Source organism: Nanorana parkeri, unplaced genomic scaffold (assembly GCF_000935625.1).
Source record: "Nanorana parkeri isolate BGI_ZX_2015 unplaced genomic scaffold, ASM93562v1 scaffold1153, whole genome shotgun sequence".
Taxonomy (NCBI): domain Eukaryota; kingdom Metazoa; phylum Chordata; class Amphibia; order Anura; family Dicroglossidae; genus Nanorana; species Nanorana parkeri.
The window spans coordinates 381,861-409,723 of NW_017307421.1; the positions used below are offsets into that span (position 1 = coordinate 381,861).

At 41.1% G+C, this 27,863-nt stretch overlaps 1 protein-coding gene across 1 annotated transcript in view; it reads right to left on the bottom strand.

Moving 5' to 3' along the window:
- Positions 1-27,863, bottom strand: part of LOC108796698 (E3 SUMO-protein ligase RanBP2-like) — a 70,595-nt gene that overhangs the window by 41,950 nt on the left and 782 nt on the right. Inside the window, exons 2-19 of the mRNA XM_018568198.1 lie at positions 23,931-23,998; positions 22,629-22,740; positions 22,119-22,271; positions 20,529-20,756; positions 19,802-19,941; positions 18,323-18,515; positions 18,042-18,126; positions 17,483-17,692; positions 16,477-16,658; positions 14,239-14,411; positions 14,012-14,135; positions 13,761-13,922; positions 12,048-12,185; positions 11,756-11,899; positions 6,758-6,940; positions 6,510-6,593; positions 2,996-3,134; positions 1,745-1,839 (exon numbers count right to left, since the gene is read on the bottom strand). Coding sequence (XP_018423700.1) covers positions 1,745-1,839; positions 2,996-3,134; positions 6,510-6,593; positions 6,758-6,940; positions 11,756-11,899; positions 12,048-12,185; positions 13,761-13,922; positions 14,012-14,135; positions 14,239-14,411; positions 16,477-16,658; positions 17,483-17,692; positions 18,042-18,126; positions 18,323-18,515; positions 19,802-19,941; positions 20,529-20,756; positions 22,119-22,271; positions 22,629-22,740; positions 23,931-23,998 — 2,613 coding nt within the window. The remainder of the gene's footprint in view (positions 1-1,744; positions 1,840-2,995; positions 3,135-6,509; positions 6,594-6,757; positions 6,941-11,755; positions 11,900-12,047; positions 12,186-13,760; positions 13,923-14,011; positions 14,136-14,238; positions 14,412-16,476; positions 16,659-17,482; positions 17,693-18,041; positions 18,127-18,322; positions 18,516-19,801; positions 19,942-20,528; positions 20,757-22,118; positions 22,272-22,628; positions 22,741-23,930; positions 23,999-27,863) is intronic.

The following is a 27,863-nucleotide window of genomic DNA, read 5'->3' on the forward strand; positions in this document are numbered from 1 at the left end:
AAAATTGACTTTAAAAGCTGCAGCCATTTGCTCCATGTGTCCTATAAATCAAGGGATGAACCATGGTGAAGGGATTGACCCAGTCAGCCATGGTAAGACAAAGTAAAAACACAGCCGGGATGAAGAAAAGTTTTACAGAGGGTTTCTAACTGCTTATTGGTGGGGTCTTTAAAGAAAGGAGTGTATTTAACTGTAGCAGGCTGGGGGCCGATCACGTGGGCGCTGTACACACAAGAGACGTGGACAGAGTCGGGAGAGCTCTGCCCAGCTGGCCGAGGTACTGGTACAGTAATGACTGCTGCTAAGGATCATGTGGATTATGTGTGAGGGGAATGAGGTGTCTGCAGGGTTGCGGGTCGTGTCACCATATGGTCAGATCTGTTTGGCCGGCCTCGATCCCGATTGGGTGGGAAGCCGGCTTCCCGGCCAATCAGCATTGAGCCGACCAAACAGAATGGATTCCGATTCCTGGGCAATCACGCTGCCTGGCTCCCTGATGCCGGGAAGCCGGCTCTATGCTACAGAGTACCAGTACTCGTATCAGCGAGTACCGAAATATAAATATCGGTACTAGATATTGGTGCATCCCTAGATTCTCATATCAAAAATTTCTATGCCAGATCCCAGACTTCTGAGGTTGTGTAAAGCCTTGGGTGGAATAAAGCCTCCATCCCACAGACAACATATCACCTGGTAAACAAACAGGCTGCTGGACCAAGAACCGTGCTGTGTCTGGCGATTGTTATTCCTGCCAGCCTCCGGAAAAGCCAACAGGGTTACAGAACCACGAAACACCAACCTACAAACAAGTGGGGAACAAAGTAAAAAATTCCCACACGCCAGCGTTTAGAAACATCCATGGCTGTACAGTGATCCGCCGAGCCCAATCACAGTAAAAATAATTTTCATAGCACAGGAGTGCTGGGAGCAAACCACTGCAGAAAAACTGGAAAGAGCTGAAAGGCACAGCATGCTAAGAAAATTAGATCTTGGACACACTGGTGCCCTGGCTGTTCGAATGGTGCACATCATTAACACCATACCTACAGACAGCCGCTGGGTTGTCAGTGGACTACACCACAGCATTCACACTCTCGCCACCATGAACCTAGCAACACAGGCGTAAAATGATACCATGGAAAGGCGGAAGCAACAAAATCTAAGGCAACAAAGCGTGCCAAAAATTGCCCACCACCAGTGGTGGTCCCAAGATAGAGCCTGAACCTGATACGAAGGATCAACATGGACAGCGAAGCATATCTCCTATGTGGACAAAAAACTGAACTGTAGCCACCATTTCATTTTGCATACCGGCCATGAAATCATGCATAAGGGAGGATTCACGGTTCACAAAAGGGGCTTCAGATAATTAAAAAGGCAACTTAGTGTTACAACTGCCACAACGTCTTTAACATTCTTAGAAGTTGATGTAGAAGGTAGCCGCTGGAACGCTCAGCAATCTTACACTAAACTCCCCCCTTTGTTCCAGTCCGATCACACAGGACCGGAACGCAGGCAATGGTTTGCCACATGTCCGATTGCACTGCAGGTGGGGGGGTGGATGCTCAGAGGCTGCTGTGCCACTGACTTCAATGCACCGCTCCGCCCCCTCGCACCTCAGAACGAAGGGGGAAGATTGGTGTGCGTTAGTGTGCTACCGCTCTGGAACACACCGCAATTGGTGTGAACTGGCCACAACTGTTTTGGCAGACTTTCACTTTCAAGTACTAAAAGACCAACATACCTTAGTTGGAGTCACATTTGCCACAGGTCTAAGTAGTTGCTGGGGATTGTAAACTGGAGATTGCACATAGTATGATGGGTGTGCTGTTGTAGAAACTGAAATGTTTGAGAGAGAAAATACATTTTAGAAAAGTTTGCTATTAGTTGTTCAAACAATTTATGCTACGCTAAGTACATAATTTATCTGAACAGATGGTCTATTTAAAAAAAAAAAAATAAATATTGGTCACCAAGAGAAAGATCACTGCAGGTATGGCAACAGCAGCCTTCCAAATCACCTTGTCATGGCAAAAAACAGTGCGCCATTCTAAAATACACAGATCAGACACCTCTGGGTAGTGATGGAGCTGGCAGCAAAGCCTCATCAGGAAGTGGTGAAGCTTTCCCTGTAAGAAAAGTCTGAGAATTCGGCCATAACAAAGGTTTGGGATGCTACTGCAGGTAGGAGGTGCCCACATTTTATACCTTTAGCAGTTTGATTCCCTTCCCCTCACTGATCAAGTATAGCAGATGGTGGAACCCAGTCCTTAATTGAGTGGGAAGCAAAATCAGGTTTCAAGCTACAAAAAGGGAAACTAAAGTATAGATCACAGAAAAAGGTTAAAGTTTGAAGTGGACTACATGCTCAATTAAAAGTTAAAAATAATTTTTGAATACAAACATTTGAGAACAATTAGGATAGCTAAAAAAAAAAAAAATATATATTATTTCGGCAATTAAAATTTTAAGTAAACCTATCCTGGAATAGGAAAAGGGGTTGCCATTATGGACCCCCATTTTGGTTTTGCCGGATAGATGAGACTGCTGGTTAGCGGAGTTACAGATAACAGTGTTTACTGTGTATCTGCCTGGCTGTGATGCCAATGCATTGACCCAAAATAAGATCAGAAAAACCAGACACATTTGTTCCAAGTTAAACAAAAAAATAAAACTATAATTATAATATTTATGCAGAGGGACTGGGAAATCAAGTAGCATTTTCAGATGCACACGTCAACCATGGCAGGCTCTTTCCATCATTTTCATATTATCTTCTTAAAGAACCCTGTTAAGAGTCCAATTTGGACAGCACCTTCTGCGTGTTTTTCAAACTGTATTTCTACTTGTGTCTAACTGGTGTAGTTTAACTTTAAAGCTATTAGAGATTTTACTTATTAAAAAGTTATAAAAAATACAGGTTATATTACTAATAGTACAACTGTGCAGTAACAAGTCAAAAAAATATATAAAAATAAATAAATTAAAGCCAAACCTGTCAAAGGAACATCATAATAGCCCTGGGGTAAATGGTATCCATCAGTTGTTGTTTCGGAAGCAAATCCTTCAGCTGACCACCGTTGGGAAGACATATTGGCATTTGAATTATTCATTCTTAGTTCATGTACTTCTTTCTGCAGAGAAAAACACAAAACGTTTTTTTTTATGCACATCCACTGTGCTGTCCTATCCAATTAAAGCTTCAAAAGTGGAAGTTTACCATCTATTGCAGAAAAAACCCTCAGAAGCCCATTTCCTTAGTTCAGCAAACAGCTAAATACTCTAAAGCAGTGGTTCTCAAACTGTGTAACCTCAGGACGCACATTCGTCCTTGGTCAATAAGTCGTGACCCAAGTCACACCACACTGGAACGCATAGCATTGCAGTACCGTGCATTCCGGTGCGGGGATCGAACTGTGGGTGGGAGGTGTGTTTAGGTGCCATTCAAATGAATGGCAATGCAACACCTCCCACACCAGAATGCACAGTAGGTGCAATTACATGGTAAGCCGAGTTAATTGCACGGGACCGTGGGGTTAACATACTGTACTAGTGTGAATGGGCCCTCAAAAACACTGACAATCTCACACACACCAAAAAAAAAAAAATAGTGTTCTTTTTTCGTTTACCCAGTCTCCCTATCTTACAAGAACTGGAGTGGATCCTCAGCCTGGGGAGCAGTGTGGGCTGCTGTGCTGGAGCTCCATCCATATGTGTATTGGTGTTACAACTCCCTTGCACACCCTGAACAGGTGCTGAGAGCCAGAATGTGACGTCACTCTAGTCCAGCCACCACTACAGGACAATGCGAGGGAGCTGTAAGCAATGCACTTATGGATGGAGCTCCCTCTCGGCCATAGCTCCATCCACAAGCTGACACCGGGCAGCATATTTTGAATGGCTGCTTGGTGTTAGAACCGACAGTGCTGCGCTAAGGGAAGGCAGAGGAGCCTCTCACCTAGAAAAGTGGAAGGCATGCGGTAACCCACTGAACACAGGGTGGCAACCCACCAGTTGAGAGCCAAGGCTATAAAGAACTGTATTTGAGCCATTAAGGCGCCCATACGATAATCGCGGGAAATCCCGTGATCGTATGATAAATCGCAAAGTGTATGGAAAGCGTGTGACCGTTTCTACTGTACGGTCGCACGACTTTTGTATTTCGAGCATGTTCGAAAACCAGATGAGAATCGTACGATTTTCAGCTGGTTTGTAACATGATCGTGAGATAACTGCCGCATGGGCCGTTGTGCACAAGTGCACACTGCCCATTCACCATTGCGGTCATCGGAAGCCCGTCCCTTAGCAGGCTGGGCTTGCGATGATCGCAAGTATGATCTGCCTGTCCAAGATGGGCAGATCGCACGTTTTTTAAATTACTTTACAACCCTCGCAAGACACAAGTCTTGCGAGGGTTGTAAAGTGTATGGCCACCTTTAATTTGCTTCTGTAGGCTACTTGATCAGTACTGTTGCTGAAGTCAGAGCCATCTTGCTTGTTTTTCTCAGAATTGTTTTTTTCTATCCCTTCTTGCACCCTCCATTGAAGTCATCAGTAAGTCTTGCGTATGCATGGACCAAAAAAAAGCCGAGCCTCAGCAAGTAAAACAGACTTGCAAGAGCGAGGGCCCATGTTAAGAGATTTATGACTACGCTATCCCGATAAGGCCTCATTCACACAGCTTAGAGTTGGGCTGTAGAGATCCGTGCAGCATGCACGGCCGTATCGGGCCGTTCCTGGGAAGGACTGGTGCTGCGTGTTATTGTACGCGCAGCAGCCTGTTCTTCCCTATGGGAGGATACGGTCGTACGTTGTCGTAAGCTCACTCGAGCTGCACATCAGTGAGGGTGCCCAAACGATCCCATCCCGTACAGTTACACGCAGAATGCCAAGTGTGATGAACTGCACATGCGTTAGTGACATCAATGCCAAACAAAGCAGAACTGCACAAAACGAAAAAGCTTTAGAGCAGGGGATGTCTAACTTAATTTCATAGTGGGCCGCATCAGCATTATGGTTGCCCTCAAAGGGCCGGTTGCATCTGTAAGACTATATAAATGTATCTACTCTATAATATGAATTGCCTCTGCATTGGATTACGGATTTTATTAATAAAATCTGAAAGTCTAGGAAAAATAGCAATTAGTGCAGACTCTCAGGTGGCTGTGCAGGTTCTATGGTGGGCTGTGTGGACCCATTGTACAGACAAATTACTCCGGACAGATGTTGCCCCTACACAAGGGGGTTTCACATTCTTCTCTAAACCCGCAAGTCAAAAACCGTGTATTCGCTCCGCCCATGCCGAGGTCCTAGGTGTCATCCTTGACTCGGACCTCACCTTTCCTCCCCACATCCAATCACTATCCAAATCTTGCCACCTTCACCTTCGTAACATCTCCAAAATACGCCCCTTCCTCACCAATGAAACCGCAAAATGACTCATCCACTCACTTGTTATATCTGATCTTGACTATTGCAACTCCCACCTCATTGGCTTACCTCTACACAGGCTATCCCCCCCCTTCAGTCTATCATGAATGCAGTTGCTAGACTCATCCACCTAACCAACCGCTCAGTGTCTGCATCCCCCCTCTGTCAATCCCCACACTGGCTTCCAATAGCCCAAAGGATACAATTCTAAATATTAACCACTTACAAAGCCATCCACAAGTCTGCCCCGGCTATATCTCAAACCTTGTCTCAAAGTATCACCCTAACCGTGCCCTCTGCTCTTCAAAAGACCTCCTGCTTTCCAGCTCCCTCATCAACTCCTCCCATGCTCGCCTCCAGGAGTTCATTAGAGTCTCCCCCATCCTCTGGAACTCTCTACCCCAACCTGTCAGTCTACCTCCCACGCTGACTGCCTTTAGGCGATCCCTTAAGACTCATCTCTTCAGGGAAGCCTATCCACCTCAACCTAACCACTGAACAATCACTTTCTCAAACAATTCATCCCCGCACAGCTTCCTCCTCATGCATCACTTCCCCCTCCCTTTTAGATTGTAAGCCCTTACAGGCAGGGCCATCCTTAGCATCTTGAATTGTATTGTCTTCCTTATATTGTAAAGCGCTGTGCAAACTGTTGGTGCTATATAAATCCTGTATAATAATACTTACTAGAGGCAGTCTTGGCTATGAAGCACAAAACCCCCCTACCTGGTTGCAAAGCAATAAAATGCCACATGGTGCTGGTTGTAAACAAGGATTTCTATGATCTCATCTTTACACTGACACTGCATAGCCTACTTAACTGACCCAACACAAAGTACAGCTGCAGCTGACCTTCAAGCAAAAAGTTAACTGTAACCAAAACTTTGCCATTTTAAGTATATAACATTGTTAACATGTCTAAAGGAATAATGAAGGGGAAATTGTTCTGGCCAAAGAACTTAGGCAGCCACATACACACAAGCATGCAGGCAGAATAGCTATATCCACCAACTCTATGTTCAAACAACCATCGGTGTCGAGCATGGTGAAAAAAACCTGTTTCATAACCATTTCCTTACCTTCAAGGCTTCAACTTGTTGCACAAGCTCCTCAATCAGAGTTTTTTGATCTTCAGCCCAACGAGGTGGTGTCTTTGAAGAAGACTTATAGGTCCAAAAAAAAATAAGAATTGCTCATGAAATATAAGGATTCTATTCAAAATCTATACAATTTTAAAGGATAGTTTTAAATCAATGTTTTTGTGACCATCTATAAAAAAAAACACATCCAGAAAAAAAAAAAAACCCACACACTACAATCTGTATACCTTTGGTGTTTTACTGGGTGACCGAGAAAACTTGGATGGGGATGGTGTAGAATGCTTTATGCCAGAAGCAGCCATAAAGGATTGCGTATCTCTGAAGTTTGGGCTTCGACTTTCAGGTGCTTCATTAAGATTTCTTCTTACTTCATCCAAAATCTCTTCAACAGATTCAACAGGCACTGGCAACTGCAGGAAAGCAGAACATGTAAACAAACTGTTCTAATTGAAAAAGAATATTGTTTTAAAAAGGAGTTGCAATTAATAGAATGGCCGTTTCCTCAAAAATGGAAAGCAGCTATCATGCATTCAAACGTCAAAAAAGTTAAAATGTATATGTCAACCCTACTATATCAAGCAGTCCATTTTTTTTTTGTTACACACACGTAAGGCTTAAAAGGAGAACTATGAGATGAGTGATTTCCACTCACCTCATAGTTCTAAGCCGACCTGTGACAATGAGACTGTCACAGGTCGGCTCAGTAGATCGGGAGGTGAGCAAACACATACCGGCGTTCACTCACCTCTCGATCCTGTCACGGCTCTCTGCCGTGACAGGGGGAGGGGCTGGATTCCCCTCTCCCCACTCCGATCTGCCAACGCTGACTGGCGGAACGGACGGGGGAGGGGGCGGGTACAGCTGGCTCTGCCTCTAGATAGGCAGAGCCAGCTGTAACTCACTCAGCTGGGCGGATCCCGTCATCTAAGTCGGGATCCGCTCCAGGTGCGGCGCCTCAGTATACCGCGAGCTGTAGCTCGCGGTATACTGAGCCTAGGGTGACGGGAGGACGCTAGTTTGTGTCCTCCCGTTACCCTAAGGAGAACTATGGGGAAAAAACACTGACCCCATAGTTCTCCTTTAAAGCAATGAAGACCTGCACTTTCCTAGCTGACTTCATTTCAACCATCCCAATACATTGGGGGCTATTTATCAAAACTGGAGCAGACAGAATCGGGTTGCCATTGCCAGCTGCTCCAATCAGCTTCTATCTTCAGTTTGCTCAGGTAAGATTGGAAAATGAGACCGAAACATTGATTGGTTGCAGTGCAAATCTGCTCCAGTTTTGATAAATTCCCTAACTTAAGTTGACAGCACAGCAGGGCAAGGCTGATCCAGTGTCTAAAAATTCTATTCTGCATTTAAGTCTGCATCTACTGTTGTAGTACATACACTTCAAGCATCTCCAATAAACAAGCAACAGCAAAGCAGATATCCAAGATCAATAACTGCTAATAGCTGACTCAGTCAATCCCTACATGCTAAATATTGCTAAAATCGTACAGCAAACAGATATTCATTGTTACTCTGAATATTTCCCCAAAATTAGTATTTTTTTATGAGCATGCTACATCTATGTAGTGAACAGTAAAAATGACATATTTGTGTAAATGGAACCTGGAAGTAGACAGGAGAAGAAGCCCTGTCATCCATAGTGTAAGCACCCTTAGGTGCCTGCTTACATTCTCAGATCACTTTTCTTGCATCCTGGAATCCTTTAACCCCAGGCCACAAATAACAGATTCCTGGTTGCACTTTAGCCTGCCTTCCCTGCAACCTCAGCTTTCCTGGTGGCCTGTGAACACTGCATTTGGTGACCAACAGGAAGGTGAAGGTGGGTGGGAGAAAGTGGGCCATAACACAACCAAGAATCTGTGGTCACTATTTGTTATTTGGGTTTTCAGGGATTCGTAAATCAGAGAGTAAGGTCATCTGCACACACCTATCTATTTAACATAAACCCCCCACCTTTCATACAATGCCATTTCCAAGGCCTTATAGTCCCGTTAGAATTAAATAGAAAGCACAGTAGGTAAACTTGTACGTTTAGGACATTTGTACAGCTACCGTGTTTCCCCGTAAGACCTACCCCGAAAATAAGACCTAGCACTATCTTCAGGGGTTTCTGTAATATAAGACCTACCCCGAAAATAAGACCTAGCACTATCTTCAGGGGTTTCTGTAATATAAGACCTACCCCGAAAATAAGACCTAGCACTATCTTCAGGGGTTTCTGTAATATAAGACCTACCCCGAAAATAAGACCTAGCACTATCTTCAGGGGTTTCTGTAATATAAGACCTACCCCGAAAATAAGACCTAGCACTATCTTCAGGGGTTTCTGTAATATAAGACCTACCCCGAAAATAAGACCTAGCACTATCTTCAGGGGTTTCTGTAATATAAGACCTACCCCGAAAATAAGACCTAGCACTATCTTCAGGGGTTTCTGTAATATAAGACCTACCCCGAAAATAAGACCTAGTGTCTTTTTTCGTAGAAAAAAAAAATATAAGACACTGTCTTATTTTTGGGGAAACACGGTATAAACAATAGAAAGACAAATAAATGACTACACTATGGGCTTTTTTCAAGGAATACAAAAAACAAGCAGTTATATACATTATGTATAGGGATGCACCGATATAAGCATCGGTATCGGCGGCGATACCGAGTATTTGCATGAGTACTCATACTAATACTATACAAAAAACGAGTACCTGTCCGCCATCTTCAGGGACCTGAAACAGCTGCACACAGGGCCCCCATCGCGTCTTCAATGAAAGAAAATGGCCGCGAACTCCTCCTCCAAGTCCTCTGCTCCCGCTGATTGGATGATTGACAGGCTTCCTCACCAGTCAGGAGTGTCTGGTGAGGAAGCCTGTCATCATCCAATCGGCCAATCAGCAGGAGAAGAGGTCGGAATGGAGCAGATGACTAGGCTGTGACACGGAGTGGCTGAAGCAGACGGAGAAGACGACACGGCACAGCAGGTTAGTACTGCAGCACCATACATACCAAAAATATAAACCAGCTAACGAGAGTGGCTAGTTTAAAAAGGGTTAACAGAGGATCGGGACAAGTATTCCAATTACAAAAAGAGTTTATTAGATAAAATATCAGTTTTGGACATAAACATCATATCACTAACTGGTTTTCAAAAATAACAAAAAAGCATGACATACAATTATAAATCTTCAGGTATGCAGATCTGTTTGTGTAATGTGCTCTCATTCATATATGCTAATCAGCTGACACCATGGGGGAAAGAAACGGATGATTTTTTAAAGTATGAAGTGTAGTCACAGTGCTAAAGGTTTTTTGATAAATGTAAAAAAATTTTTTTTAAATATATATGAAACAACCTGAATTGACAACCCTGTGAATAAGTCTTCAAAGAGACCTACCACTGTGGGTATGAAGTACCAGAAAACAGGTGTCCATTAAAGACTGAAAAAAATGTGAAAAAATGCTAATGTGCAAACATTCAAAATAAAAACTAGATTCCCCACTAAAATAGGTGAATAAATAATGTAACCGAATATCACAATGTAAAAACCGTAAAATCTAGTATATAAAAGGTGAACTAGAAAATTATTACATACCATACAATAAATTCATAAATATGTGAAAAAGTGCAAAATAGCAGTGAGAACAGTGAAGCATATGCACCAATCAAGCATGTAATACAAATGAGACAATGAAAACCATAAGTCTTTCCAAAAAGTTCAATCCGTGATGTGAATTTAACCAAAAAATGCACATTTACGGTTTTTACATTGTGATATTCTGTTACATTATTTATTCACCTATTTTAGTGGGGATCCAGTTTTTATTTTGAATGTTTGCACATTAGCATTTTTTCCAGTCTTTAATGGACACCTGTTTTCTGGTACTTCATACCCACAGTGGTAGGTCTCTTTGAAGACTTATTCACAGGGTTGTCAATTCAGGTTGTTTCATATATATTTAAAAAAAAAAAAATTCACATTTATCAAAAATCCTTTAGCGCTGTGACTACACTTCATACTTTCACATTCAACACCTCTCAAAGCAGCTTTAGGACCACCATTTGAATATTTTAGTTCATTTTCCAAGAGAGCAGATTTTTGTTGTAATTGGATGATTTTTTAAGAAGGTGCTACTATGTAACTTCCATGTTTTTCCCAATGGAGATTAATACGTGTATTTCAGATACCAGCGGACACCAAAGGATAATATGTTATATGGAACGTATTATCCTTTGGCGTCAGCTGATTAGCATATATGAATGAGAGCACATTATACAAACAGATCTGCATACCTGAAGATTTATAATTGTATGTCATGCTTTTTTTGTTATTTTTTTTAAAACCAGTTAGTGATATGATATTTATGTCCAAAACTGATATTTTATCTAATAAACTCTTTTTGTAATTGGAATACTTGTCCCGATCCTCTGTCAACCCTTTTTAAACCAGCCAGTTAGCTGGTTTATCTTTTTGGTATATAGGGTTCATTTTGGTTACAGATCTGGTTGACAAAAATGATATAAAGGGTAATTTAAATGCTTCTGATCTCCTGGCAGAAACAAAATCGTTAGCCATTAGTACTCCAGCACTGCATGGGGGCTGGGCACATGGAACAAAAATAATATATGCCTGTAATGTTGTTTAACTTTATATAATATCTCAAAAAAAAAAACCTTAAATAATTAAATTAATAAGTAGATCTTGCCATTGCTAACTAAAGCTCGTATCACCCTAGTGGGGAAATTAAATGAGCACATGTGCAGACTCCAGAACATTGTATAGTGTGGCACAGCCATATCCAATTCTGCATACCTGGCTTTATATTATAAAAAAAATTATAATATAAAGCCAAGTATGCAGAATTGGATATGGCTGTGCCACACTATACAATATAGTGTTCTGGAGTCTGGCCATGTGCTCATCTATTTTCCCCACTAGGGGGATACAAGCCTTAGTTAGCAATGGCATGATATTCATTTAATGTTCTTCATAATATGAAGAAACTGACCTAAAATCATTATTTTGTATTGCTTTAGAAAAAATGTGACCTGCCCCATTTAAGAAAAAGTATCAGTAATTGGTATCGGTGAGTACTTGGAAAAAAGTATCGATACTCTTACTCGGTCTTAAAAAAGTGGTATCGGTGCATCCCTAATTATGTATACATAAAAACTAATCATAAAGCGCTCATCTGTAAAAGTAATATTCTGTTACCTTTGCTGCCAGGGATGGATCTGCAGTAATCTCATCAAGAATCTTGATAAGATATGACTTGTATTTCTGCATACAATTCCGATATTCCTCCTGCTCTTCAGAGGACATATCATTCTCAATATCTTCTCCTTTTCTCTGGTATATCTAAACAAAGTCATAGAACAACAAAATAAGAGCAAATTCGAGTTGCACCTCAAATGCAAACAAAATTACATTTTATATTGCACATTCCACAGCATCTCTCCAATTAGCAGTCTAGCAGAATAATTTTACTGGCTATACACACACATACCAATGCAAGATTCCAGTACGATTCAACACTCTTAATGGCTTCAAAAGCTAGTATGGCATCATCATGCTTTCCATCCAAAATATCCATTTTGGCAAATGCAATGCCTGCTTCATCTTCAAGATCTCTTACATCAGACAACTGAAAAAAGAAGATTAAAAGTGTTAACAAGTGTGGCTAAAAACACTCAACCATATGTCACATTACAGAGGAGTTAACATTGCTATCTCACTGCATATTGACTGGATGGTTAAAATCAAATACGAGTAAGCAACAGGTCTCCAACATAAAAGTGTCAGAACAATTCCACTTATTCATATCCGCTAATACCACTCTCCACAACCATTGATGTACACTGCAGACAGTAACATTCTTTTCAACAGGTTTTGTGCATAAAGCCTAATTCTTCAAAGTACAAAAAGTACCTTTACAAGGCTTCAGAAATATCACAGTTAATACAAAGTGGCTTGGTAAAAGAAAACATTAAAGTGAACCCGACAAGTACACATTTTTAGATTTAACATACAACCTAATAGGGCTGCAACCATCTAAAATCGATAATATAGCAATGAGAATAGTTGTCAACAATTCTCATTATCGATTAGTTGGTTGGATCCCCTTACTCTCTTCCCCATGCTGGGAGGAGGGCACAGCAAGCAGTGGACGGGTGCAATAGCCAGCCTGCTATTGCCATTTGAAATGGCCAATAGTAGGCTGGCTATTGCACCCGTCCAGTACCTGCTGTATTTACATTCAGAAGCCATCTGCGGAATCTTGCCACCGGCAGCCGTCATTCCCTGGCTAAAGTTTGTTGGAAAGAGCGTCTGTATCCTGGAAAGAGCGTCTGTATCCTCTTCTACAGGTACAGTAGAAACTGTTAATATAGGTCGGCTTTAACACTCGCAAGTATTACCCCCAACAGACTCACAGCACTTCCCCCAACATGGCTTCATGTGTCTCTGAAGGGACAAAGCCATCTTTGTTTAAATGTCACCCTGGATTAAGATGTTGGCTCACAGATAATCATGTAATATACTAGGCCGTGTGCAGTTCTTGGATGTGTTTACAAGTGTATGATGCAGATCCGCCCCTGCACTTTGTGACTTGCTAAAAAGTTAGTGTTTGTTAGTTTGGTTATGAGGTAGGCGGGACGCAAAGAGACAGGACAAATTAATCCTGCCTGCAGCAGGATGATGACAATTTTGAATATGCATTATTACTTAACTGGAGCTTAACAACTGCTTTTTAATAGTAAATGGTACAGCTTTTATGAAAACTTTTTTTTTCTGTATAATGTGATGTTGAGGAAAACATTCCAACAGACTTGGATTATTGAAGGTTACACTATAAGTGGAGCTCTTATTTAGTTCTTCTGGTATTAGCTCTCTGGACACAGAGAAGATGGTTTGTTTAACAAAGTAGTTGCAGCACCTACTTAAGTAACTTTTACTTTTCAAAGTCTCATGTACACTTAAAGATCACTTCAAAAGCTTTTTTTTTGTTTTTGGAGCCAAGCAGAAGAAATTAAAATGAACAAACCCTGAAAACAAAATCAACACAGCTTTAGAAAGACAAGTCAACACAGCATTTGCAGTAATTTTATCAGAACCAGGGAGCTGCAGGGCTTTTGATGCACTTCAAGAGAAAAAAAAAAGTAGTTAATCTGAAGCTACCAATGCAAAGCATACATAAAATATCCTAAACCCAATCAAATACCTTAATATCTTTGCTGTGGAAATGTTTGAAGAGTGGGTCAACTGGTTCAGGTATGCTCCTCTTCTGTCTGATCACATCCATCAGTGGCAATAATTTCTTCCAGTAGTGGATGCATCGGACTAAATAATCCCTCTGATCATAGAAGGAATTCAAACTGTTCCCCTGAGGTGACAGAAATACGTTAGATTGTGCAAGGCAGTCACTTTTCTACAAGTTCCAGTTTGCAGTGGTACTATGCATAAAACACTTACAGTAGTGCTGAGACCCCTTGCCCAGTGTATGAGAAGGGCAGGCTGCAGACCATGCTTTTCCAAGGCTCGTAGTGTGTTAAGCCCATGCTGAATCACAAGCCGAAGTTTAGCTGAAGAACCAGGCCTGGATTTACAAATGTAATTTACAAATAATTAATATACAGAACATTTTACAACAAATTGATAGTATAAAAAGAACATCCATATAAAAAACACAAACATCTTACTGGGCTGTTTTATGAATGAGACTGTAGACCGCATCCCACCACAATCTCTGTTTATCTGTAAATAGCTGCTTGCAGATCGGCATAGGTAAGCAACGAGGCTGATGGCGGTCATTTGATGTAGAACTGTTTTGCAATTGAAGGTGACTTGTGTATATAACTGCTAGTAAAAATACCTAAAAGCAAAATGAGAAAAAAAAAAAAACACACTGTTAAAGCTGCTCTATGTTTTAACAGGCCACTGTTAAATCGCTTGAGTGACACATATCTAGTTGATATCCGGCCTATCTACAGAAGGAATGAGACTACACCGAGCTCCCCAAAATGTATAATTTTCAATATAAAGCCAACTCAAGTTTCAATGAAAACTGATCACAAAATTTAAAGATTTACAATTCAGTTCCAGTAAAAAAAATAAAGCAATTTCATGTTTTATGTTACAACTCTCAATACATACACATACCATTTAAAAGGCTCTGTGGGGTGCATATAAATGGGCATATTTCATTACTGCAAAAGTTTAATCTCTATGTGAAGCTTCATATAGCCAACACCAGTATTTCCGCAACAGCAGAATTTTACGAAGTCAGGAATTGCATAATTATGTAGATAAACACATCATAACATGTTCATGCAAAAGGAGCTTAGATTGCATTGCTCTGCACTATCCAATTGGTCACAGTGTTATGCCAGTTTCATTTCTCTTCTACCTTCCTTACTTTTCTCATGGGAGAGAATAGGGGGAGGGGGCTGCTACTTCCAATCTTCTTCTGTAAAGGCTTGTTGTCTGGCTAGTACACGGACCAACTGGGTAAAATAAGGTTTAAGCCACTATTCTAGACCTAGTATGTTTTTGCTTACAAAGTCAGACATCCAAATCCCCATGTTTATTCCAGGTAAGGAGACGCCAATTATTGAAACTTGTGTAAGGCAAGCTGCCAGAAAACTAGCATGTGTACAAACAGGAAATGGCAAAAGCACCCTCTGTTTCTCTCAGAAAGATTTCTTTAACCGCTGGCCATCTACCCGTTGCAAAAAAATGGACGGACGGCAAACTCCCATTGGCGGGTTGCCGTAAATAGACAGCTTTTTTTTTCTGCTCGCGCATGGGCAGAAAAACCCTGCCGGTTGTAAACAGCCACCGGTTCGCTTGTATGCGCTGCCTGCACGCGCAACCCCCCTTCACTCCGGGAGTGCCGCTGTCCCGCCTCCTGCACCCTCACCTTTAATCCCGGGATCCGCTACCCCATCTGCTGCCCAGGAGGGTGTCAGGAGGAGGTTGGGAGGGAAATGGGAGGGAGATCAGCATATTCCTCCTTGCTGACCTCCCTCCGTAGTTTGAATGCGGAAGTGATGTGTAATACATCACTTCCGCATTCACCTGTCAGTCCTCTGGCTGCTATAGCCAGAGAGAAGCTGATGCAGATCTCTGCTTCATCAGCTTCTTTGGGGGTCCCCAGGTGACAGGTCTTAGAGACCCCTAATGTCTCCATAAAGAGGACCTGTCAGTGTGCCTTTATTATATTGAGGGATTGTTATCCCCCTATGTGATAGCAATAACATTAAGTATAATTTAAAAAAAAAAAAAAGCAGAAAAATAAGTCACATATAAAGAGCAAAAGTAAAAAAACACATACGCACATATGAACGTAAATATGCGCCAGGTGACAAAAACGACAATCGTGCTACACGTTACATATCACCGCAAAGGTCGGAGTGAGAGCAATAATTTTAGGGCCATCAATCACTGATGACACTAAACTGATGAGCGGTAAAAGCTTTTAAAGCGTCGCCTATGGCCAATTTTGGGTATTGAGGTTTGAGGTTTTGCGGGCGCGCGCAATTTTAAGGCTTGATATGTTTGGTGTCTTTTTACCCGATGTGACCCCGTCTTTTATATTTTATTAAAAAAGTGGGTAATAAAAATGTTTTGTGATTTAATATAGGGGAAAGGTTTTTTTTTTCCCCCGGTAATTTTTCCTTACTATAGTAAAAAATAAAACCCCCAGTGGTGATTAAATACCACCAAAAGAAAGCTGTCCCCCCCAAAAAATGGTATAAAATTAATTTCAGTACAGCGTTGCATGACGAAATAAATATCAAAGTACTGTATGTAGTGCTGAACACTGAAAAATGACCGGAACAGGAAGAGGGTTTAACACAACGGACTTCAAGTGGTTAAAAGGATCATTATGAATCTCAGTTGGAAATCTGCAATCAATGGGTCCCAGAAAAACATACCTCCAGATCAAGACTGCATATAGATTCCGGATTATAGGATTCAAGCTTTGACGTTTCCTGAGGTAGCCGAGGGAAAAGCTGCTTAAGCCACTTGCGAAGGTTCGGCAATGAAAACATGAAGTGCCACTGCAGACCAAGCCAGGTTAAATGCTGCAAATCACCATTGTGTACGCGAATGGCACCTAGAAAAATAAAAAGCAACATTTGTATTTTAAGGAATTAGTACAGCATTCAATAGATGTGAAATGCGTTTTCCCAATTTTATTTCAAAGCATAAACATTTTTTAAAAAGTCCAATTAATCTATTCTAAAAAGTGTCGCCTGTAAACAGTGGTTCTTCACTAACCGATTGTAAAAATAGGCAGTTATTTCAATGGATACCATAACATTTCTGGGTGAAATTAAATTAAGAAACAAAATGTTAAGATGGAACAAAAACAAGGTCCCCATGATCACACAGTTATACAGAAAAAACAATGATGGCAAATAAAACAAGCTCTAACCCATGCTCTTTATTGTAGGGTCGAATGCATGCAAACAAAAAAAGGTCCCCCAAAGAGCTAATTAATCAAGCAGAAACCCAACGATTGAATCTATTTTCCACAACTGAAACATTTAAAATAAGTGTCTGTTGGCTTTTCGCATAGACTGACATACTCACGGGTCCGATAATTAGAACAGAATACTGAAAAGTCAGAGTTTCCACCTCTGGTATGACTACTAATTTAACATTTGTATAGAAATGTCCATCAGCCCTGATATTTCCCCTACTCAAAGCTGCTCCACTATCTGCAATGATGACAAACAATAGAAAGGTTTCCCATGCATAAACTGTGCCAGGCTGGAAAAGTTAAACAGTCCTACAGAATCACAGCTGTTCTGTGTCTCTATTCAGAGGATTACCATTCAAGTGATCTCCACCAGTCACGATCGCATCCTGGATAGTGAAAGAGGCCCTTTAATCCAACTACCACCTTAATAATGAACATGTAGAATGGAGCCTTACCATGGTCATATCTATGTAGTTCATTCAGATCTGGAATTTGACAGCTTATGTTGCTTATGTCATCTGTACCCAAAAAAGATGCATCCAATGACAGGTCATTTTCAAACACCATTTGCATCAAACTACTTTGGCCCTTTATGTTAGCGAATGTTTCCGTGACGTCTTTGAGAAAATTATCCTTGCCATGGCTCAGACTCAGCAGCAAGTGTCCTGTTAAAGTAAAGGCAAATATAAGCACAAACTTGTGATACTACCATCCTAAACATTTTCAGTAATGTATTTAAAAAGCTCACACAGAGAACCAATAAAATCACAATTGTCTAAACTACAGTGTCTAAACTACATATATAGTTTACAGAAAAGCTAATTGACTCTCAGCTGGAATACCAGCGTTTCCACAGCTTTGAGCACCACAATGTGAGGGAAGGGGAAATGGGTGTAGAAGAGCTGCTAAGGTAATCAGCCAAGCAGTAATACTCAATTCCAAATCTTTACATTACAGAAAGAGGGGTTGATTCGTGATTGAGGAACCAATACCTCAAAAAACTATCAACATTACCTGATTGACTTTGTCGATCACACGCCAACCCTTCAAGAATGCTTTGTGAATTTTCCTCTGCTTTAGCTGATTTTTTCCATGGCACCTAAACATCCAAATAAAGCATTACCACAAGAAAAAAGAGTTGTCAGCTGCAAGAACGTCCCTGATGTCCTACATTGTGGCTAAATAAATTAAAGGCATGAGGTAGATTGGAAGGGGAAACATGCACAGATGAACAGAGTTCTATTTTTTTATAGTGTAACTATTCTTAATACAACACTATACATTCAATTACATACCTGGAAAGCAAGAAGATAACAGAGTGCAGCTGGTTCCAATGATGCCTTCCACTGAACTTCATTGTGCTGAGCCATTTTCAGTAACTGAGTTCCAGTATGCATGTAGTAATGACCTCGCATTTCAGTGAATGTAGTTGACAGTTCGTCTGTGCCATCTGCATAGGGCTTCATTGACAGGAGTGCTTGATCAAAACTGATAGGGGAGAGCAACATTTTATATACCATTTCAGTGTCTTGTTTAGTTTGTTCACTGCACAAATGCTACAATATATTGGGATTCGATTCTTCAGCTACAAGTCCAATAAAATCACTTTAAGGAATTGTTCAGATGGAAAGACGGCACTTGGCATGCAGCTGAGGAAAAGGTGTTTAAAGTGCTAAATCTTTCCATTTTGTTAACTTTTTTTTGTCAAGTTAGCCATTCATGTATAGATTTTGTCTATTCAGCCTGTGAAGGTCACTCAATTTCCCCATGGGTGGAGAAATCTCCAGTTCCGACTATTGGTCTTCAGACCACCGCTGGCACCTGCAGCTGCCGGAACGCTCAAACAATGACTGCAGTCCCTGTTCAGCTGCTTGGATTTTTAATCAACTTAACAGGTCCACCCCTACCTTGAATTTCAGCTGAAAAATGGCTGAAATTTGAGCCATGAAGAACCGGCTTTAGTTTAGGCCCTTAAATGCAGTATTAGGAGCTAAAAGACACTGTAAATTAAAAGGTATATAGCACGGCAAAAAAATTTCAGAATTCAGGGGACCTCCAACCCAACAGCAAATATAAATCTAAGAAAGCCTGCATAGTTAAAATAAGTTTGAGACTGAATATTAGAAATGTCACATACACAAACTTGTTGCAACTTGTCTTGGAATATAGATAATTTAAAGTTTCAAACTAAAAAGCCATTTTTAATGGCACTTTTCCCATTTTACTTACCACATGTCCACACCTATGAATTTTCAACATTAACAGAAAGGAGGATACACCCTCTAATTGGCTATATATCTAAATCTACAATGTGCATCCTTACGGAGTAAATGTTGCCATGAAATGCCATGAAATAAACCATCTAAATATCTTATGGTTTTCACTCAGTCTAAGATGACTAATAGGATGGTGGGTCTATGGGTCTATTCTCCACACATTTGAAATACTGTATGTAGAGACATTTCACACTGCAAAGTTGAAGTATTGCCCCTTGCCCTTTCTGCCAATACTAGCTCTCTTTTCAGCAATTTCTTTGTAAGTAGGACACCTGCAGGATGTGTAGAAGGGGATAAGCATATGAACATTTAGCAGAAACAGCAGCTCATACATCTTCCCCCACGTACCTGCACAAGACAATAGTGCTCTACAAAACATTCATCTTAGGATTCACTTCAAAAGTTATTTTCTATGCCAAATCTTTTAAAAGGCAATTCTAAACATATTACTAAATCTTGGTACATACAAAACAAGCAACAGAAGATTAGAAATTATACCTTTTAAGTGCTTGTTTGCTTTCCTGCACATCTCTGGCAGAAAGTGTTACAACAACAAGGTCTGCAAGTGCAAGCAATAATTCCTTGTTAATTGTTCTCCAATTGCTTTTAGTTGAAGCGGTATGAGAGGATAAATATTCCTGTAAAACACAAAGAATTAAAACTCAATCTTCTATAACTGCATTGGTACATCATTCCAGTTTCCCCATCCCGCTTTTGTAAAGTGTGAAAGAGTGTGGCATTAAAGCAAACCTTTTGCTGGATGGGTGGATGATGTGGGTTGACACGTTATAGGGTGAGATACAAGTATAGTGGCTGGAACGGGATGGGCATGAGGACTGTAAGGTGGCAGGGAGGGAGGTGCTGCAGGGAAACTAGCCCTTGTCATGTAGACTGATTCATTTGATTGAACTTCAGTTGCAGCAAATGGCTTAATAATTCTCTCTTCCCATAACCCACAGCAGTGGCGATCCCCAAACAGCTTTGCCTTCATCCTTTCCACCCTGGGCACAACCTCGATTTAGGGCAGCCCTGCACATCTGTCAGATTATTGATGTATCAAAGTGGGAGTGAGGTGAGGGTGACCACTGTGTCGGAGCAAGGATAAGCAGGGGAGGAGGGAACATGTAAACAGATCCCAGACGGAATAAACGGTTTGTCCGAGCACCAATAAAGCAAAAACAAAATCATATGTCAAGGAATTTGAGACTACTAAGGAAATAAATACCTTTAAAACTTGCACAACACAAGAGCACCATTCTAGGTGAGTGTGTAAAGCTCTTCTCTCTGGCTTTAAACAGTGGATCACAGCTTCATCCAGTCTTTTACTGGACCGAAATAACTCCACAAGTCTAATATTGACAAAAACATCATTGGGCCTTGCAAACAGCTCCGACTGGATTAAATCGAACAACTGATTCCAGCCTGCTTCACCTTGATTGTCCAAGAGCTGCTCCTGAAAAAAAAAACCCACAATATATAGAAATAACTACAGTCTACGTGAGAAATGAAGACTCCAAAGTGGTACACAACCTCAAAACACTGCACAGACCTGTACTGGAAACATCTAAAAAGGTAAGTATTAAAAATAATCACGAGGAGCAATGCAAAAAATTCAAATAACCTGCCTAAACAAAATACATGGTTTTAAGAACTGTGCAGCATTGGAAAAGCCCATAAATCCTGGCCAAAAATAAGACAAAGAAGGAACCTCAATTTGAAAAGGCATCCTGATAATGGCAATTGTCTTCCAATAACATCTGCTAATATATACAACCGAGACCTATTTTTATAAGCTTAAACAGGCCCTATGTTAGTTGAAGAAATGGTATCTCACTATTCACTAGTGAACACAGTACCATGTTTATATGCCCTTACTACAGCAGGACTGACACTATGAATGTTGTGCTCTCCAGTTTGTCCTAAACCTTCCACAGAATAAGAAACTTAATATGTGTGACATACAAGTAATGGTAGAGGACTATCAGAAGGTACAAGGGGGGGAAAAAAAAAGCACAAAGTAGAAAAATGGGCGGCCATGTATCCAAACGAAATTAGATCGACATCTGTATGAAAATTTGTATGGCCATTTGTACGACATCTGTATGGCCATTTTAACGTGGTTCAAAAAATCTGGGGATAATGGTTGTCATAGTATCATTCCAGCTGCAGTACATTGTTAGCAATGTGGTTACCCACACTGCATATCCATTAGTCTCCTAAAGTGTGTGGAAATAAAGACAGATGTCCAGGTAAAGGCTTTACAAGTGCAAACAAAGAAAGCAAATGCAAGGCTACCAACATAGAAGCACATGACACAATGGAAAATTATAAACTCTGCAGCTGACCTGTTCAATGGCAATTGTAGTTCTTGAAGCTACGATGTCCTAAATTATCTTGCTTTTAACCACATGCTTTTTATGCATCCTCAATTTTGTTTGCTGGTTTTACCCGAATTAGCTGCTCACCACATTTTCTGTTTGCAATTGTTGATGCCCATTAACAGGAATTCAGCTGCTCTCAAAGCTTAGTCCTCTTTGGGACAAAACTATTTATAAGAAAGCATTGGAAGTATTAAAAACATCTCCAGGCCAAGTATATGACTGCTAGAGTGAGGACACTATTAGGTATTGCTGAGACAGAGCACAGCCTAAACTGCACAGTCTTTGCCGAAGCCAGGATAACTGACTTAGGCAACTAATGAACTATACACCACAGATATTAAAATTTCGAATTCAGAGTTACTTGTTAACAATTAAGGGCTATGAATCACATCATCCAACATGCAATTAATGCAAAAATCTTTCCTATAGCTTACTTTTAGCCTGTAGGTAACAGGACTTCCGGGGAAAAGCTTGGCTGCTTTTTCCACCCAGTATTCTGCTCTACCATCTTTGACATCACTAGTGCAGATCAATTCAGCAATCTTAAGGACAAGATCCTTCTGTGTAGGGTTTAGTTCCAACGAACGCTAAAATGACAGGAAAAATAACACATTATAACAGTAATCAAAAGCAGTATACTTTTTACTGTGAACTGAAGCCAGGTTCATTAAACACGTGAAGAAATAAAATAAAGAACTTTATATAATGAAGTAAAATTCCATAGCCCCGACAATCAGAATTTCTGTTATGACAATAAAAGTAAATCTAAGAATAAACTATCTACAGCTTATTATTCATATTTAAAATAGTACCTGACCTCACATTATAGCAACCTACCATCAGGAGATAAATATATGTGAACTAGACATTCCTGCACATTTTTTGCTTTTCTAACAAATTGCTTTTACACATCTAAAAACAGTTTAAAGATAATGCTCAAGTACCTTGTAGCAGCCAACAGCTTTATCAACATTTCCTTCAAACTCAAAAAGGTGACCAAGAAACCTGTGAGCTTTTGGATCCCTTGCTTGCACATCAATGTAGGACGATACACATCTGAAAACATAATGAATGATCCCACTTTAAAGCTTAAACATTTTATGAAAACATGCATGAAAACACATTATAGCCTTAGTAAAAGCTAGGGATGCACCGATACCACTTTAAGGCCGAGTACGAGTAACGATACTTTATTCCAAGTACTCGCCAATACCAATTACCGATACTTTTTCTTAAAGGGACAGGTCACATTTTTTCCAAAGCAATAAAAAAAATCATGATTCTAGGTCAGTTTCTTAATATTATGAAGAACATGAACACCCTGTAGTGTGGCACAGCTATATCCAATTCAATATCCCTAGTAAAAGCACTACATTTCAGTCAAACATCATCTGATTACAGTAACTGACTACCATACATGCACAAAGACAATGTAAGTACTGTGAAACTATTCAAGAATGGGTTATGCAAATCAAGGTTTAGGCCTCATTCACACTGCCGCGCGTATAAGCACGTACGTGCATATTGTACCATATGGAACATATGCAAATAAATGGTGATGCGTCCGGGCAGTGTATTTTACGCGCATACGCATGTTTGCACATACAGTTCATTAAAATTTGCATTAGGAATGATGCATTCTGGGAGTGCAAATAGTGCACCCATATACGCACAGACGCTCGTATGTACGCGCATAGACACAATATACAATTTTGCTTGCGTTGTGTGTGAATGATGCCTAAGTGTCGCAATAGTGCATATCTGATTGCTGTCGTACACTCTCCAAAAATGTCAGCAGAACATTTCCTGCTCAACTATGATGCTAGTGAGGAAAAATGTAAAACCACAATGTAACAATCACAGAAGTGTCTTCACCTGGATAGTATTTCATACAATAATAGGCAGGGGTGGACAAACTAATATGGAATTTAGGAACAAGTCTGTCCAATCCAGGAGCCAGAAGGATTTTTTCCAGGAGCCAGCTCCATTAACTAGACAAAACATCAAAGATTAGGTGGCAGCTGTAAATTTTAAAGGAACATTGGCTACCTGGCTCCTGGGATTTGTCAAGCCCTGCTGATAGGGATCAACCTTTTGAGGTAGAGCTCAAATAAACCACCCCTGCTACTGAAATGAAAATGCCAAAGAAGAATCCATGCAAGTAAAACAAAGTACAAAAAGCTTTAGAGAATTTCAAGATGGTTTTAAACGCCACATATTTTGTGAAGCGACATCATTTAAATTACCTCTTAGCAAGATCATATTCTTTAGCTTCATAGTACAACTTGGCAATGAGGAATCCTTTCATGGCTTTCTGCAAATAAAGCAGTCACAATAATATCATAGGTTGATTTAAAAAGAAAAATCATTTTCAATACAAGAATTGTAGTTGTATGCCAACTTTATACATTGCAAAGATTTCAAACTACTGCAGATTCCCGAATCTTTTAGGTTCAGGGATATTCATTTATTTTGACAGCTAAGGCGGTAGATTGGTCTTCACGATAATCCCATAAGAAGCCTCAGTGCTGCAATTAACAAAAATGGAGTGCCAATGCATTACTATAAATATGCAAGCTCCTTTTCAAGTATTTTCACCAAAGATTTTATTGCAGAGGATACCTATATTTTCATCTCAAGCTCTATTGCAGACTTCTTAAAGACCAGTGCACTGACATGAGAGCAGCAAATTATACAAATAGTCCACCGAAGACCCCCAGGTTCCTAAGGCTGGACGGAACCCACCACATTTGGCTCTAAATTTCCATAGTAGTGCTGGTCAGGTGAGCACATAGTGGCTCAGACTAAACACAAGCAGTGTTGAGACCTGCCATTGGATGAAGGCTAACATGTTCTTTAGAGAGCTTATCACCATAGCTGCTCCTCTAGAATTGTGCTCACAACTTTTTATTTGAATTACACTACGTACGGCACCCCCATCAGCCATATTCTGACAGTATTGCATACAGAAGCACAGAGACCTAGTGATGGTGTGTTGATGGGATGGGCGACCAGGCAAAATGTAAGAAAAGCAGATTAAAATTCAAATTAAAAAAAACAAAAACAAAAAACACACACAAAGATTACTGCAAGAAGAGCTCTTATATTAACTTCTGACACCTATCTTCCCGAGTTCCAGCACTGCTGCCTCCATCAGACTCTAGCAATCAACACTTTCAGAAGTATTAGATGCTCGTCTCACTCCCGTGTGGCTCCATCCACTACGTCACTACAAGAGAGCAGTGACATTGATGCAAGATGTCAGCGGAAGGAACCACAGCATGGGGGATAGTAGTCTCCTACTGCAAGGAACCTGTTCTTGAATTTTTAAGTGACTTGACAAGGTTGCTATCACTCATGGGACAGAAAGCTGTGCTGAGAACATGAATCTACAGAGCACAGCCCTCTAGTTGTCCATTCTCCTAGGAAGCCAGCTAATGATATCTGATAAGTAAATAGACTTCTCTAATTAGAGTTCACCGTCAGCATTACCAGCTACCCTCTAGCACAGTGGTTCTCAACCTGTGAAACCTCAGGACCCACATTTGTCCTTCGTCATTAAGTCGCACTGCAGCACAACGCACGGCACTGCAGTACCACACGTTCCTGGTGCAGGCGATTAAACTGTGGGCAGGAGGTGCGTTTGGGGTGCCATTCAAATGAATGGCAACACAACACACCTCCCACATCAGAGTGTGTGGTAGGTGCGATTGTGTGGTACAGTGCGTTAAGTGCACAGGACTGTTCAATTACCACACTGTACTAGTCTGAATGGGCCCTCAAAAACACTGACAGACACACAACATTTTTTTTTTTTAAGATCCACCCAGTCTCCATACCTTACGAGAACAAGAGTGGATCCCCAGCCTGTGGTCCAGTGTGGGCTGCTGTGCTGTGACGGAGCTTCGGAGCTGACGGAGCGAACGGCTGTATGTGTTCGCTCACTTCCCGATCTACTGAGCCGACCTGAGACAGTCTCACATTGTCACAGGTCGGCAAGAACTATGAGGCTGAGTGAAAAGCACTCACCTCATAGTTCTCCTTTAAACATTAAAAAAACATTCAAGTTCCCCATTAACAAAAATGTATCTTATTTGTGCATCACTCAGCTGTGGATCCTCAAATCATCTCTGAATTGGTGCCGACACTGTCCTTCCTTCTGTGGGGTGGTTACTTTTGTTCCCCATGTTTCCTGTGTGTGTTGTAAAGTATCTATAACTCCAAGCTCGATCCCGTAATGGACTACAATCGCAATACAAATTAGTAAACTAAATGTGAGATTGTAGCAGATCACAGGAGGGAGCTTGGAGTGATGGCTACTTTACAACACACTCAGGGACAATGGGGAACTTAAGTCGCCACCCTCCAGAAGGAAGGAAAGTGTCAGCACCAACTCAGAGATGATTTGAGGATCTACAGCTGAGTGATAGACAAATAAGATACATTTGAATACCTCAATGCATTTTTAAGATTTAAATCCTGAGTTTAGTGTTACTTTAAGCTTTCAAATTGAAAGATAGATGATTGGTTACTATGGGCAACTGCTCCAGATTCTGATAATGTTCCCTATGTGTTTTCTAAACTTCCTGAGCAGTTCACAGCTGCATAGTGTAAAAGACCTCCTGACTGGAAAAACAAAAACTAAAAAACAATGTACTGCATGGGTAAGGCCTTTGCACTACATAGTTGTTGGTAAAGTATATCCAACAGCTCAAACTTGCCCATGTTTAGCCAGCTTTAGTTTCATATTGAACTGAAACTATTCCATTGTTTAAATTAAACAACTAAACATTGTCCTCTTCTGCTGTGCCGGACAACTCTCTAATGCAGAGGAAGTCACCAGAAATGTCTTCTAACACTCCTAGAAGGGTCAGCTCCTAATCTCCTGTGTCTTCTAACACTCCTAGAAGGGCCAGCTCCTGATCTCCTGTGTCTTCTCTCCAACACTCCTAGAAGGGTCAGCTCCTTCTCTTATGTCTTCTAACACTCCTAGAAGGGCCAGCTCCTGATGTCCCATGTCTTCTAACACTCCTAGAAGGGCCAGCTCCTGATCTCCTTTGTCTCCTCTCCAACACTCCTAGAAGGGCCAGCTCCTGATGTCCTATGTCTTCTAACACTCCTAGAAGGGCCAGCTCCTTATGTCCTATGTCTTCTAACACTCCTAGAAGGGTCAGCTCCTGATCTCCTATGTCTTCTAACACTCCTAGAAGGGCCAGCTCCTGATGTCCCATATCTTCTAACACTCCTAGAAGGGCCAGCTCCTGATGTCATGTGTCTTCTCTCCAACACTCCTAGAAGGGTCAGCTCCTTCTCTTATGTCTTCTAACACTCCTAGAAGGGCCAGCTCCTGATGTCCCATGTCTTCTAACACTCCTAGAAGGGCCAGCTCCTAATCTCCTATGTCTTCTAACACTCCTAGAAGGGCCAGCTCCTGATCTCCTGTGTCTAACACTCCTAGAAGGGCCAGCTCCTGATGTCCCATGTCTTCTAACACTCCTAGAAGGGCCAGCTCCGGATCTCCCGTGTCTCCTAACACTACTATAAGGGTCATCTCCTGTGTCTCATAACACTACTAGAAGGATCAGCTCCTGATCGCCTGTGTGTTCAGTTGTTTCTTCTGACCACCCATACATAACAGAACAGGGGTGGGCAACTCTGGCCATCCAGCTGTGCTTTTAACTACAAATCCCAAGACACCTCTGCTAGTCATGCCTGTAACTGTCAGTCTTACAATGCTTTATGAGACTTGTAGTGTCACAAGAGCTGGAGGACTGGAGTTGCCCACACTTGCTGCATAACTATGTGACATGGGGGTCAGTTGGTGTAAGCACAGAGCACAGCAGGGGACATGGACATCTAATACTGACGGAAGAGACTATATCTCTTCATTAGTCTCATTCACACCTGGGTGTTTTGTCTAGGATTTCCAGAGCACACCAATGCTGAAAAATTATCCTCAATGGGTACATTCACACCCGAACGTCGTGTCTCTTGTCTATGAAGTTTGAAAAAGTGCATTAGCTCTTTTTGGGGCTGAATCGTGTGTTTGACCCCAGAAATCTTAACTGCTTCCCATCCAGTGGCCGATCCTAAACAGACAGGAGTTTTCTAGATGTGGGGTGGGCATTTTAAAACGTCCCTCCCGGCGTGCAAGAGTGGGAAAACTGCCTAAAATGTAA